This window comes from Saccopteryx bilineata, chromosome 5, assembly GCF_036850765.1.
Source record: "Saccopteryx bilineata isolate mSacBil1 chromosome 5, mSacBil1_pri_phased_curated, whole genome shotgun sequence".
NCBI lineage: Eukaryota > Metazoa > Chordata > Mammalia > Chiroptera > Emballonuridae > Saccopteryx > Saccopteryx bilineata.
Genome location: NC_089494.1, coordinates 115709270 through 115723107, shown reverse-complemented (window position 1 = coordinate 115723107; position 13838 = coordinate 115709270). Strand labels below are relative to the sequence as shown.

At 41.4% G+C, this 13838-nt stretch overlaps 1 protein-coding gene across 8 annotated transcripts in view; it reads right to left on the bottom strand.

Annotated features, from left to right (window-relative positions):
• PTPN4 (protein tyrosine phosphatase non-receptor type 4) overlaps positions 1-13838 on the bottom strand; it is a 215378-nt gene that overhangs the window by 12837 nt on the left and 188703 nt on the right. For 7 of the 8 annotated variants that reach the window (XM_066233164.1, XM_066233163.1, XM_066233166.1 and 4 more), the window contains 2 exons: positions 12268-12414; positions 1615-1743 (listed from right to left, as the gene is read on the bottom strand). In XM_066233164.1, coding sequence (XP_066089261.1) covers positions 1615-1743; positions 12268-12414 — 276 coding nt within the window. Of the gene's footprint in view, positions 1-1614; positions 1744-12267; positions 12415-13051; positions 13195-13838 lie in introns of those variants that run through there. The other variant, XR_010725661.1, reaches the window with a different exon arrangement.

The window sequence follows — 13838 nt, the reverse complement described above, 5'->3', positions numbered from 1 at the left end:
GGGAAGAGCTGTCTAGGTGCAGGCTGTAAGAGCGAGGTGGACGGCCTCTAGCAGACTGACATGGCTAACTGAATGTTGCCCTCCACATACATCTTTCAAGGGGGTCACCCTTCATTTATTATTCAGTTTCCATCTCAGGGTCTGGATTTGGAAGCCAAGAAGAGTGATTCAGGTGGCAGTGAGACCACCTAGCAATTAGAAAACTATAGTCTATCTGCTGTGGTAAGGTTCTGCGTATAATCTTTCCCTCTTAATACTAAGGAGACTGTAAAATTTCTCTCCTCTACTCTTAAAACAGTGGACTATTTAACAACTTACAATTAACTATTCTTTCCATTTCCACAGATGTACTCAAATACTTAAATTATTTTTTATTATTTAATGATTGATTTTAGAGAGAGGGAGAAACAAGAGACAGAAAGAGAAGGAGAGGTGCTTCACTTTCTTTTTAAGATTTTTATTTATTCACTGGGGGGGGGAATAGAGAGAGAGAGAAGCAGGGGAGGAAGAGGAAGCATCAACTCCCATATGTGCTTTGACCAGGCAAGCCCAGGGTTTCGAACCAGCAACCCCAGTGTGCCAGGATGACACTTTATCCACTGCGCCACAACAGGTCAGACAGAGAAGCTCCACTTCTTTTACTTTATTATTTATTTTTTATTTTTTATTTTTTTTACTTTATTTTTTTAAGTGAGAAAAGGGGACAGACAGACTCCCACATGCACCCCAACCAGGATCCACGTGGCAACCTCCATCTAGGGCTGATGCTTGAATCAACTGAGCTATTTTAAGCACCTGAAGCTGACGCTCAAAACAAGCAAGCCACTGGTTGTGAGAGGAAAAGAGGGAAAGAAAGAAAAGAGGGAAGGGAAGAGAAGCAGATGGTCATTTCTCTTGTGTTCCCTGACTGGTAATTGAACCCAAGATGTCCATTCACTGGGCTCGACGCTCTATCCACCAAGCCAGCACACTTATTTTTTTAAAATTTATTATTGGTTTTAGAGAGAGGAAGGGATAGAGGAAGGGAGAGAGAGAAAGAGAGATATCAATCTGTTCCTGCATGTGCCTTGACCGGGGATTATACCAGCAACTTTTGAATATCGGGAGAACAGTCTAACCAACTGAGCTATCTATCCAGCCAGAGAGGAGTGTTCCACTTAGTTGGGCATCCTCTGGTTGCTTCCCATATGTGCCCTAACTGGGGATCAAACCCACAACCTTGGCGTTTCATGACAGTGTTCCAACCGACTCAGCCAACTGGCCAGAGCTATACTCAAATACTTTATTGACACAATTTAAAGAAAAAAAATCTTTATAACCAAAATCATGCCTGGTATAATTTTTATGAGTAGGCATAGTTTTAAGAGTAATAAGTATTCACTAGATTCTTCTTCACTGACCACTCTTTTTTATAGAAATTGGAAATACATTTATTATAGAAAGGAAATATGTACAGTTCATAAGATTCCAAAGCATCCCAATGAAGCAAATCATTCAGTAACTTAATACTTTCTAGTAACCAGGATTCAGACTAAAAACATTTTGGCTTTCAAAGCCTTCACCTTGAACATAACAGTTTTAATGAATGGATGGATAAATATCTCGCCTTCTTACCTCTTGATTAAATAGTGTCATTTTCCTGAAGATATATGCAGTGTTTCCTTCTTCTGAGTGGCAGGTGACTTGGTAGCATCCATAGGATGAACTTCCTGTGGGTTCTGGCCAATACTGGTGACACTTCACCTATTACCAATAGATATAAAATATACATATATGTATATTAAAAATTAAAATATTTAATGTAACTATCAAACTTACAGAAAGGTTACAAAAAATATTTAATAAACTCGCATATATACTTCATCTAGATTTGTCAACTATTTTTTTTTAAGAGAGAGAAGAGAGAGGGAGACAGAGAGAGAGAGGAGGGGGAAAGGAGCAGGAAGCATCGACTCTCATATGTGCCTCGACCGGGCAAGCCCAGGGCTTAGAACCAGCATCCCCAGCATTCCAGGGTAAGCACTTTATGCACTGTACCACCACAGGTCAGGCTTTCAGCTATTAACAAGTCTTCTTTGTCACTGTTTTCTCTTTTGTAATAATCTGTTTGATTTGAAACTGCAAATACCCTAGCTTTCACCCACTGTTTTACCATTTGTGATAAGTTTGTGCCTGAATCTATTACTACTATGAGGATAGCAAAATGATGCACTAATTTTAATATTTTTAGATTTAACAATGAGAAAGAATTTTCAATGAAAATGACAAATGCAATCCATTTATTTTCACAATTAGAATTTTAAGACGTACAGCTTTATTTTTTATTATTTTTTTGATGACTGAGAGAGAAAGAGAGAGAAGGACAGATAGGCAGGAAGGGAGAGAGAAGCATTGATTCTTCATTGTGGCACCTTAGTTGTTCCTTGATTGTTTTCTCATATATGTCTTGATGGGGGGGCTATAGCAGAGTGAGTGACCCCTTACTCAAGCCAGCAACCTTGGGCTTCAAGCCAGTGACCTTTGGACCCAAGCCAGTGACCATGGGGTCATGTCTATGATCCCACACTCAAGCCAGTGACACTGCGCTCAAGCTGATGAGCCTGCTCTCAAGCCAGTTGAGCCTGTGCTCAAGCCGGCAACCTAGGGGTTTCAAACCTGGGTCCTCTGCATCCCAGTCCGATGCTCTATTCACTGCACCCCGCCTGGTCAGGCAAAAAATACAGCTTTACTGACATATAATTCACAAACCATATAATATGCCCATTTAAAGTACACAATTCAGCTTCTAATCAAGATGGTGGTATAGATAAATGCTGTGCTCACCTGCTCTCACAACCAAACTACAGAACAGCCATCATTCAGAACTGCCTGAAATCTAGCTGAACAAAAGCCCTATAACTAAGGATACACAGGAGAAGCCGTGTCCAGACTGGTAAGAGGGACAGAGACAAAGAAGGCTTTGTCCCATGCCCATGTGTAATGGTTAAAAATCAAGAGGGCTATCTGAGTCATGGAAGAGCCCACTGAGGAGTAAGGGGTAACTAGATCCACACTAGGCCCCCAAACCAATGTTTTTAGTACCAGGAAGAGAAGTCCCCATAACTTCTACCTGTGAAAACCAGCAGGGATTGTGGCTGAGTTGGAAGGAAGGGCTGCTGGAGTCCCAGATATTTCTCTGAAAGGGCCCACATAGGGACTTGTGAAATGTAGAAAAGAAAGGCTCTTAGCATAAGTAACTTTACCCAGAATTTACTTTCTCTAAAAAGATTCTCTACCCCTAGCCTTGGCTAGTTTAGGCCTTGGGCTGGTTTTGCAGGGTTGCAGATGTGCCCTGAATGTTTCTCCCTGAATCAATCCTATAGGTAAACATTGTAAATGAGTTTGTTTCACTGCTTTGTTTTACTGCTAGGCTCCCCCTCCTCCCCATTCCCTGGCCAGAATGTAATTTTGCCTTTAAAAGCTAGCTCCTGAATGTGTTTAGGGCCGCAAGTTTTTGGAACGCCAGTTCCCTCGTTGGTTGCCAGCTTTTCTGCAATAAAGACTCCTTAATTTGCTACTTATTGTGTGGCAAACGCTTATTGCTATTCAACATAACATCTGGAAGCCCCAGCGAGATTGTGTCATCCAGACACATTTGGTTCTGCCACACGGGCAGCCAGTCTCCTTGGCCTGACTGCTGGGAATGGAAACCCAGCAGGGGAGGCACCAACCTGAGACATTCCAGAGCCCTGGTGGTCTCTTCTGTCTAGCTGACAGTCAGCCGGGGACAATCGGCATGGCCATCCACCCATTTGGAGTCATTGAGAGACCCTCCAGAGGTGATCAGAGCAATTTATTTGTGACTAGTCAATTTGAAACTATTGTGGCTGAGGATCACACGTAATCAGACCCGCCTAATAGGCTCCTCAGGGCTAAGTTATTAGCAAGGCGTTTGTGTGCTCTTGGGAAGACATTTGCAGGGACTGAGTTAAGTCCCACCTCGGGCTTCCTGGGACATCTTTGGATTCACTCTCCCATATGTTTACCCTCTGCTTGTTTTGTCACTTTCATTTATTTTTACAAACTATCCTAGAGGACATCTCCTGGTTTGGTCCCTCTTTGGGATCTCCCTTCTGCATTCTTCACTGGATAGAGGACCTTTATTTTCAAGGGTCCCTCTCTAACTTTGCTCCTGCTGAGATCTTGTTCTTCGCTTTTGCTTTATTATTCTACTTCTACACTGAACACCCCTGAATGAATGGTGTGTGCATGAGGATCTCAGGTGCATGCGCCTGAGTTTCCAGATTGTGGCTCCAAAGCGTATGCTACAGAGTCCTAGCGGGCACTAGCCTGCAGTTCCACGGTGACCTCATACAGCTTAGGGCAGTATTAGGCATAGCCTAATCCAAGTCGGAGTTTTATACCAACCTGCCAATGCTAAGAGGCACCTAAAGTTCCCATGAGTGACACAGCCAGGGTATCTGTGTGGTCCCTTCCAACCTTTGTTTGTCCTTACTCTGTTTCCCATATAGGACAGAGTCCAGCAAGGGACTTCTTCTTCACTGATCACTGGACGTCGCCATGATTTTGATCTCACTTCTGCTGTCCATGGCTATTGTGACTTTCTGTTTTACAGCGGGTAGAGGGTCTAGCACTCCATAGATACTCCTTCAGTGTACGCTTAAGAATTTTAAGTTGGTATTTTCTGATGATTATAGTGCAAAATTGTCTAACGGTACATTGAAAACTCACTGTGAATTAAAGTGGCCAATTTTTCGAGTAGACTTGCCCAGTTAGGAATCTCTACACCTAGGGAAGGTACAAGCTGTCTAGAATATTGTAACTGGAACTGGAGATCCTGGCATCCCGACCAATTTCTTTACATTGACCAATGGAGAGCTTTAATAGAAAACCCACCATCTTGGCTAAAAGGTTGTGCTATGTGCTTGGGTCAAAAGGTTTTGTTAGCCTGGGCTGCCAGAGGCATCTCAAAGCAGCCACCTGTGTAGCAGGCAACCTCTGAAAATTCTGAATTGCCACCCCCATATCCCCTTCCGGCTCTGGCCCCGTCAGCACCTCCTGAGCTCCCTTTCTCCCCTCCTCACACTCACAGTCAAACTTGGAGGGAAGACTCAGAGGCAGCACCAGCCCCTCCTGTCCTCGTTCTGCCTCTCAGAGAGGCCCCTCTGGGAGAGGGCTGTGAAAGGGAGCAGTCATTTCTAGTTTATGTCCCCTTTTCTACAAGTGATTTTTATGGTTAAAAACCTCAACCCCCCCCATTTTCTGAGAAGCTGCAAGCCCTTATTGGGCTTCTAAAGTCTGTTTTCCATATTCTTCATCCCTCTTAGGATGATTATCAGCCACTCCTAATAACCTTGTTCGCCTCAGAAAAAAAGAGAGAAAGAATTAGGGCTGAGGCAAGAAAAGCCGTAGTTGGAACCCGAGGGGGCTGGTTAGAGGAAAACGTTTTTCCTTCCACTGGACCCCGATAGGATTCAAATACGACTGGAGGAAAAGCCTTGGACACTTTTCACCGTTTTTGGCTAGCAGGCATAAGAGAGGAAGCAAGTAAGCCAATAAATTTATCTAAGGTCTCAGAGATGATATGGGGACCAAAGGAGTCACCCACAGCCTACTTAGAGAGATGACAAAAATTAGAAGTCTTCCCCATAATATGCCTTTAAAAAGGTAGAAAGCCACAAAAGCATTGGTTGCTAAGAAGATAAACCTAAATGCCTTAGAGGGGACATTGCCCCTTCCTCACTCACATTACCCTGTTTGGCCCCTAAGATGGCTGGTTAGCCAAAGACGGGTAAGATTCCTAAAGGCAGGAACCTAAGACAGTCACAGTCAAAAAGGGGCCATCAGAAGAAAACTTAAGAACCAAGAGAGGTGAGGCTTAAACCCTTACCCCAACAATGCAGGGGCCTGCTCACCTGAAATAATGGCCCTCATTCACTGTCCAGGGCACCAATGGGGAAACTCCCTAGGAGCCCAAGGAAACCGAGCAGCTGATGCTGATGCCAAAAACCAGTAGGGTCTCTTGACATTCTACTGACTGTTCTAGATCCCTAGCTTCCTACTCTACCAGAATACACTGAGGAGGACTGAGCCCTTGCAGCAGAAAAGGGAGCACATTTAAACTCTGAAGGGTGGATAATCCTCCCAGACGGGAGCCCATTCCTACCTGAGGCCCTTGGAAGAATAACAGGGAATCAACTCCACCAGGCCACGCACCTTGAGTATACTATGTTAGCTGAACTATTAAGGAAAAATTACTGTTTACCCAAATTAGACTCTATAATAGACAGTATAGTATCTAAATTTGTAACTTGTGCTCAGGTAAGTGTTCAGCAAGGAGAAAGACCTCTTATAGGTATAAGGGCCAGAGGAGCAATACCAGGAGAGCACTGAGAAGTAGATTTCACTGAGGTTAAACCCCCAGCAGCAGAGCACTATTATCTCTTAGTTTTTGTAGACACTTTTCTGGTTGGGTAGAAGCCTTTCTTGCTAGAAAAGAGACTTCCGTCACAGTTGTTAAGAAGCTCTTACATGAAATTATATCCTGGTTTGGGTTGCCTTTAACCATAGGTTCTGATAATGGACTTTTCATTTCTAAGATTTCACAATTAATAGAAAAAATTTTAAATATCAACTGGAAATTACATTGTGCATATAGGCCTCAAAGCTCAGGACAGGTAGAAAGAATGAACTGGACTTTAAAAGAAATTTTAACTAAATTCATTCTATTGATAGAAACTGGTAAAAACTGGGCAACCTATTCTTCCTGGCTCTGCTGAAAGCTAGGTGCACTCCCTACCAGGCAGGATTTACCCCATATAAAATTGTATTTGGCAGGGAAACACCTCTTCTTCCCATGCTCCATGATGAGTCTCTTGCCAAAATACACAACACTTTGACGATATGCTCTACTCCAGCCACAAACCAGAAGCTGGCTGGTCCACGTACTACCGAATCCTGAGAAACCTCGCCATGGGGCTCCTTATAATTGAACTTTAGGAAGGGAGGGAAACTAGGGTCAAAGAAAAGCCAGAACAAGTCATCTTAAGGTTTGATGCATGTGCCACTGAGCCATACAGAAAGGGGGTGTAGATCCCTTAACTGGGAATGAAGCTACAAGGTAAATGAAAGTATGTATGTGCTCATAGCTACCCCTGTAAAATAACCTGTGAATATTGGTCATGTGTCCAATAGGCTACTTGGAAAAATGATACCTCCAACAAGAAGTATATTTTAAAAGAGGATTATCTGTTACTAACTTAGTTGTCACTGAAGGTTAAGGTTTTTAGAAATTAAGAATTCTGACTAATTAGAAAAGAATTGTATACTTTTAATAATATAAAGCATAGAGGTACTGTTAAAAGGAAAAAGTTGTTCTAAAAGTGGGTTATTTCTGAATAGATAAGAAAGTTCATGAAAGTTCAAGATTTGTATAAGTTGCAGAAGGTTTGTGCAGGTTGTAGGAGGTTTGTACACAGGGAAAAAAAATTAGGTAAAAGGAAAACTCCAAATAGGAGACTAGAAAGACAATAAGTAGCCCTCAGAAAGGATAATCTGATACTATAGACCTGCCACCTGGGCAGAGGATAGCTCTTGGGCTACCGTACCACCATTTACATGTTAAACTGGATTATGCGACTGCAGGCAATCTTAGAAATCATTACCAATAAGAGTAGAAGAGCCCTAACCCTCTCCTTGCACATCAACAGACTCAGATGAGAAATGCCATCTACCAAAACAGGTTGGCACTAGACTATCTATTAACAGCAGAAGGAGGAGTATGAAAGAAATTCAATCTCACCAATTAATGTCTGCAAATAGATGACCAAGGCCAGGCATTAAGGACCGTGTCAAAAAGATGACAAGACATCGCTTCTTGGCCTTTTGGCTAAGATCAAGTGTAGTAAAAAGATGACAAGACTAGCACATGTGCCCATGCAAGTTTAGCATGGACAGGACCCCAATAGCCTTTTAGGGGAATAGTTTTCAGCTTTTAGTAGGTTGAAAACTTTAGGAAAAATAGTTTTACACTATCAGAAAATCCTCTAGGAGTTAAACAAAAATGAGATGAGACTCCAGTATTATAAAAAGTTATGATTCTCAGAAGACAGTAAAACCCACTAGCTACTTAGGACCTAAACCCAAACCTAGAAGAATCAATTATTTGACTCTATGTACATTAAAACCAGTAGGGAATGATATATAGAAAAGAAAGGCTCTTAGAATAAGTAACTCAGAATTTACTTTGTCTAAAAAGATTCTCTACCCTTAGTCTTGGGCTAGTTTTGCAAGGTTGTAGCCTTGGGCTGGTTTTGCAGGGTTGCAGATGTGCCCTGAATGTTTCTCCCTGAATCAATCCTATAAACATTGTAAATGAGTTTGTTTCACTGCTTTGTTTTAATGCTAGGCTCCCCCTCCTCCCCATACCCTGGCTAGAATGTAATTTTGTCTTTAAAAGCTAGCTCCTGAATGTATTTAGGCCATGAGTTTTTGGAACGCTAGTTCCTTGTTGGTTGCTGGGTTTTTTTTTGTTTTTTTTGTTTTTTTTTTTGTATTTTTCTGAAGCTGGAAACGGGGAGGCAGTCAGGCAGACTCCCACATGCGCCCGACAGGGATCCACCTGGCACGCCCACCAGGGGGCGATGCTCTGCCCATCGGGGCATCGCTCTGTCGCGACCAGAGCCACTCTAGTGCCTGGGGCAGAGGCCAAGGAGCCATCCCCAGTGCCTGGGCCATCTTTTGCTCCAATGGAGCCTTGGCTGCGGGAGGGGAAGAAAGAGAGAGGAAGGAGAGGGGGAGGGGTGGAGAAGCAGATAGGCGCTTCTCCTATGTGCCCTGGCCGGGAATCGAACCCGAGACTCCTGCACGCCAGGCTGACGCTCTACCACTGAGCCAACCAGCCAGGGCGGTTGCTGGTTTTGTTGCAATAAAGACTCCTAATTTGACTACTTAATTGTGTAGCAAACGTGTTTCTCACTGTTCCAATATAACATTTGGATTCACAGCAGCTCAAAAGATGACAGGGACGTATAGGGAAAAACTGAATTGGCCAGTGAGGGTTGGAAGGGCAGCTTTCTCCCAGAAGTGCTGGCAGAGGGCATTCTTCCTTTGTTGAGCCCTTCCCTAGGAGGTGGGCTCCTTACCCAAGTCTCCATCAACCTGGCTAACACTGTTTTCTCTGCCCTGGTGACTACCTGAGACCCTGCCTCATCCAATTTGTGGGCCCATCCAATCTTTTTCCAGTGGCTTTTCCATACAAATGGCCTGCCTTGGTTCATGCTGTGGATTTTCCTAACATCTCTCAAACAAGCAGCATCTGGTTTGGTGGACCCCGTACCTCTTGCTAAGTGGCCCCAGGCCCAGCACTCACTGCAGCTGGTCTTGGTTAGCAGTTTGGCCTCTCCTGGGCACCTCCAGGACAAGTATCAGCCAACTGTAAATCACCTTGTGTTCAGGTTCAGGACTCCAGGCAAGGCACAGGTGGTGCTGAGCTTGGCCTGAACCTTCCAAGAGGCCCCAGAGCCAGTGTACCTAGTGAACAGCTTCAGAATATGGCAAAGCACCACCCAACCACTTCCACAAATGATACACTCAAGGGGTAAACTTAGAAGGCACCAGAGTCATGCTGAAGCCAGTTCCGCTCCGGGAATGGGCCCCTGAACAGCAGCCCCTCCATGGTGGTATAAGCAGTTCTTGCAGCTGACTGGCCCAGGGGTAAATTCCTCCCACTGAGGTACCATAAGCAATCAAGGCTCAACAACAACAGAAGGGTACACACAACCAACATGGGGGTATACCCGGAGTGCTCAGTTCAGGTGAACGGGGAAGTTGTGCCACTGGGCCCTGTGGGACACCTACTATATTAGATCACTCTACAAAGACAGGGATACATAGCAGTTCTACCTAACTAACACATAGAAACAAACACAGGGAGGCAGCCAAAATGAGGAAACAAAGAAACATATCCTAAAGAATAGAACTAAACTCCAGAAAAAGAACTAGACAAAACGAAGATGCATAACATAATGGAAGCAGAGTTTGAGCACTGGTTATAAGGATCCTCAATGATCTCAGTGAGAACTTCAACAAAAAGATAAGAAACATAAAAATGGAGATAGAAAACATAAAAAGGAACCAGTCAGAAATGAAAAATATAATAACTAAAATGAATAATACATCACAGGGAATCAACAGGAGAGTCTAGAAGAAGCAGAGGATCAAATCAGTGTTTTGGCAGGTAAGATAGCAGAAAACCTCCAATCAGAACAGCAAAATGAAAAAAATCCAAAAAAAGATAAAAAGCCTCTAGGACAACTTCAGATATACCAACATTCACATCATGGGGTTGCAGAAAAAAGAAGAGAGAGCCCAAGAACTTGAAAACCTATTTGAAAAAATGACAGAAAACTTCCCTAATCTGGTGGAGAAAGTAGACATATAATTCCAGGAAGTGGAAAGAGTTACAAACAAGATAAACCTAAAGGGGTTCACACCACGACACATCATAATTAAAATGCCAAAGGTTAAAGACAAAGAGAGAATATTAAAAGCAGTTACCTACAAGGGAGATCCCATAAGACTGTCAGCTGATTTCTCCAGAGAAACTTTGTGAGCCAGTAGGAATTGGCAAGGCCTGACCTGTGGTGGCGCAGTGGATAAAGCATCGACCTGGAAATGCTGAGGTTGCCGGTTCAAAACCCTGGGCTTGCCTGGCCAAGGCACATATGGGAGTTGATGCTTCCAGCTCCTCCCCACCTTCTCTCTCTGTCTCTCTCCCTCTCTGTCTCTCTCTCTCCTCTCTAAAATGAATAAATAAAATTAAAAAAAAAAAAATATTCAAACTGATGAAAAGCAAGAACCTACAAGATTAATCATCTTTATCAAAGAACAGATAAAAGAGTTTCCCAGACAAGAAAAAGCTGAAGGAGTTCATCACCACCAAACCAGTATAAAAGAAATGTTAGAAAGACTTCTTTAGAATAAGAAAAAGATAAAAAATATAATAAATGGCAATAAATACATTTAAATGTCAACAATTATTTTAAATGTAAATTGTTTAAACGCTTCAATAAAATAATAGGTGGCTAACAGGGTAACAAAACAAGACCCTTACATATGTTGTCTATTAGAGATTCACTTCAGACAGAAAGACACACACACACACAGACTGAAAGTAAAAGGATGGAAAAAGACATTTCCTGAAAATGGAAATGAAAAAACAAAGAAAAAAAATGTAAAGGAAAGCTGGGGATAGCAGTATTTATACCAGACAAAATGTATTTTTTAAATGATGGCTATTATAAGAGACAAGGAAAGACCCAGCAATTCTACTTCTAAATATCTGAAGAAACCCAAACCACTAAATTGAAAAGACATACATATCCATGTTCACTGCAGCATAATGTACAACAGCCAAGATATGGAAGCAACCTAGTTGTCCATCAGTAGATGACTGGATAAAGAATTGAAGTGGTGCATACATACAATGGGATATCACTCAGCCATAAAAAAAGAATGAAACTTGGCCATCTACAACAACATCGACGAACTTAGAGGGTGCTGTGCTGAGTAAAATAAATCAGAGAAAGACAAATGCCAGATGATTTCACTTATAAGAAGACTCTAAAAACCAAAATAAACAAACAATAAGAACAGAAACAGACATGTAAGTACAGAGAGCATTTTGACCATTGCCAGATGGGAGGGGGTTGTTGGGGAAATAATTGAGAAAAGTGAAGGGATTGAGAAGTACAAATTGGTTGTTAAAAAACAGTCATGAGGATGTCGAGTACAGCCTAGGGAATATAGTCAATAATACTGTAATAACTATGTATGGTGTCAGATGGGTACTAGATTTATTGGGTTGGTCACTTTGTAAGTTATATGTCTAATCACTGGGCTGTACACCTGAAATTAATATATTATATATCAACTGTAATTGAAAAATAAGACGAACATTAACAACTACACAGTTCAACTGTTTTTATTATATTTGCAGAGCTGTGCACACATCACCACAATTGCTTTTAGAATGTTTCCACCACTACCAAAAAGAAATCCCGTACCCATTAGTAATCACAGCATTCCATCCTCTAGCCCATTTCCCTCCCCCCACTTCAGACTTGGACAAGCACTAATCTACTTTCTGTCTTCTAGGGATTTAAAGTTTACAAAAAAAGACGAACTTAATGTAAATATTTGATGGTAGTACACACAATGTAATTTGAAGAAGGTCCAGGCAATGTGTAAGATTTAAGTATGACTTACCCTGCCACGTTCAACTTGTGTGGTCAACATTACAACCATGGAGGAGCCTTGTTCCCAAGTCATCTGCCAAAAATCTGTACAAGTGTGTGGTAATGGCCCTTGACAAGCAATGTACTGATTTATAATGCTAGAAGAAGGAATTTCCATCTAAAAAGACACAAAAATAAAATCTTTTTATATTAGTACTTTTTACTACAATCAAGCATATGAATATCAACCACAAAATAACAATAAAACTAATCTCAAACTGCAAAGGCAGTACAATACATCTTTATCAATGATTTCTAATTTCATCTGTAGGAGAAATTTCTTGGCAATCACCAATAGTTATACATATTTATCTTCCAATTAGTACAAACAGAAATGCAAGTATTTTCCAAAGAACTGTTAGGATTTTAAGAACAGTTTTACAGAGAACCCAGTTTCAGAGGCAGAGACACTTATTAGTAAAATGTGTGAGGAGCAAAAATTCTGCCATTTTAGTTTAGATTTTACATAATATGCATAACATAAAAAGATACTAGGAAAATATTTTAAACTCTGTATTATTTTCAGAAAGAGGTAAGATCGGACTTGGGTAAGATAAGTCAACATCCTACTATATTTAGAGATCAAATTAAAAATTTTTTTTAAATTTATTGATTTCAGAGGGAGAGGAAGGGAGAGAGAGAGAGAGAGAGAGACAGACAGACAGACAGAAACATCGATCTGTTTCCGTATGTGCCCTAACCAGGGATTGAACCAGCAACCTTTACTTATTAGAATGATGCTTCAGGGGTCTGACCTGTGGTGGCACAGTGGATAAAGCATCGAACTGGAACGCTGAGGTCAGTGATTTGAAACCCTGGGTTTGCCCGGTCAAGGCACATATGGGAGTTGATGCTTCCTGCTCCTCCCCACTTCTCCCTCTCTTTCTCGCCCTTCTCTCTACAAATGAATAAATAAAATCTTAAAAAAAAAAAAAAAAGAGAGAATGATCCTTCAGCCAACTGAGCAATCTGGCCAGGGCTTGAGATTAAATTTTAAAAAAGGAAAGGTGACATATACACATGGCAGTTGGAAGTCTCCCTTCCATTGCAGCCTCCAGTTTCTGTCCAGGAGAAAAATCCTCTTCTCTAGTTGCTAATATATCCTTTCAGAGATACTCTATACACAACATACAAATGAACAAGCAAAACTATTTTTCTTTTTTCCTGTAAAACATAAGCATATAATGTTGTTTGGCATATTGTTTCCTTTTTCCTCACTTTATCTTTGAGATCATGTCAGATTAGTAAGTAAAATTTCATTTTTACTGGCTCTATTGTATAAACATACCATACTTCATTTAACAGACATTTAACTTGCTGCTAATCTATATACTACCATAAAGAAAGCTGCACTGAATATTTTCGTAAACCTAACATTTTTGTACACATTAAGAAACCTATTAGTATGAGCAATAGGTAGAAATGAAAATGCTGGATCAAAAGTGTATGAACATTTAGAATGTTGTCAGATAAAGCCACACTGCTCTGCAAAGAGGTTGTACCTATTTATACTTTTATCAAGAATGTATGAGAAATGCTTGA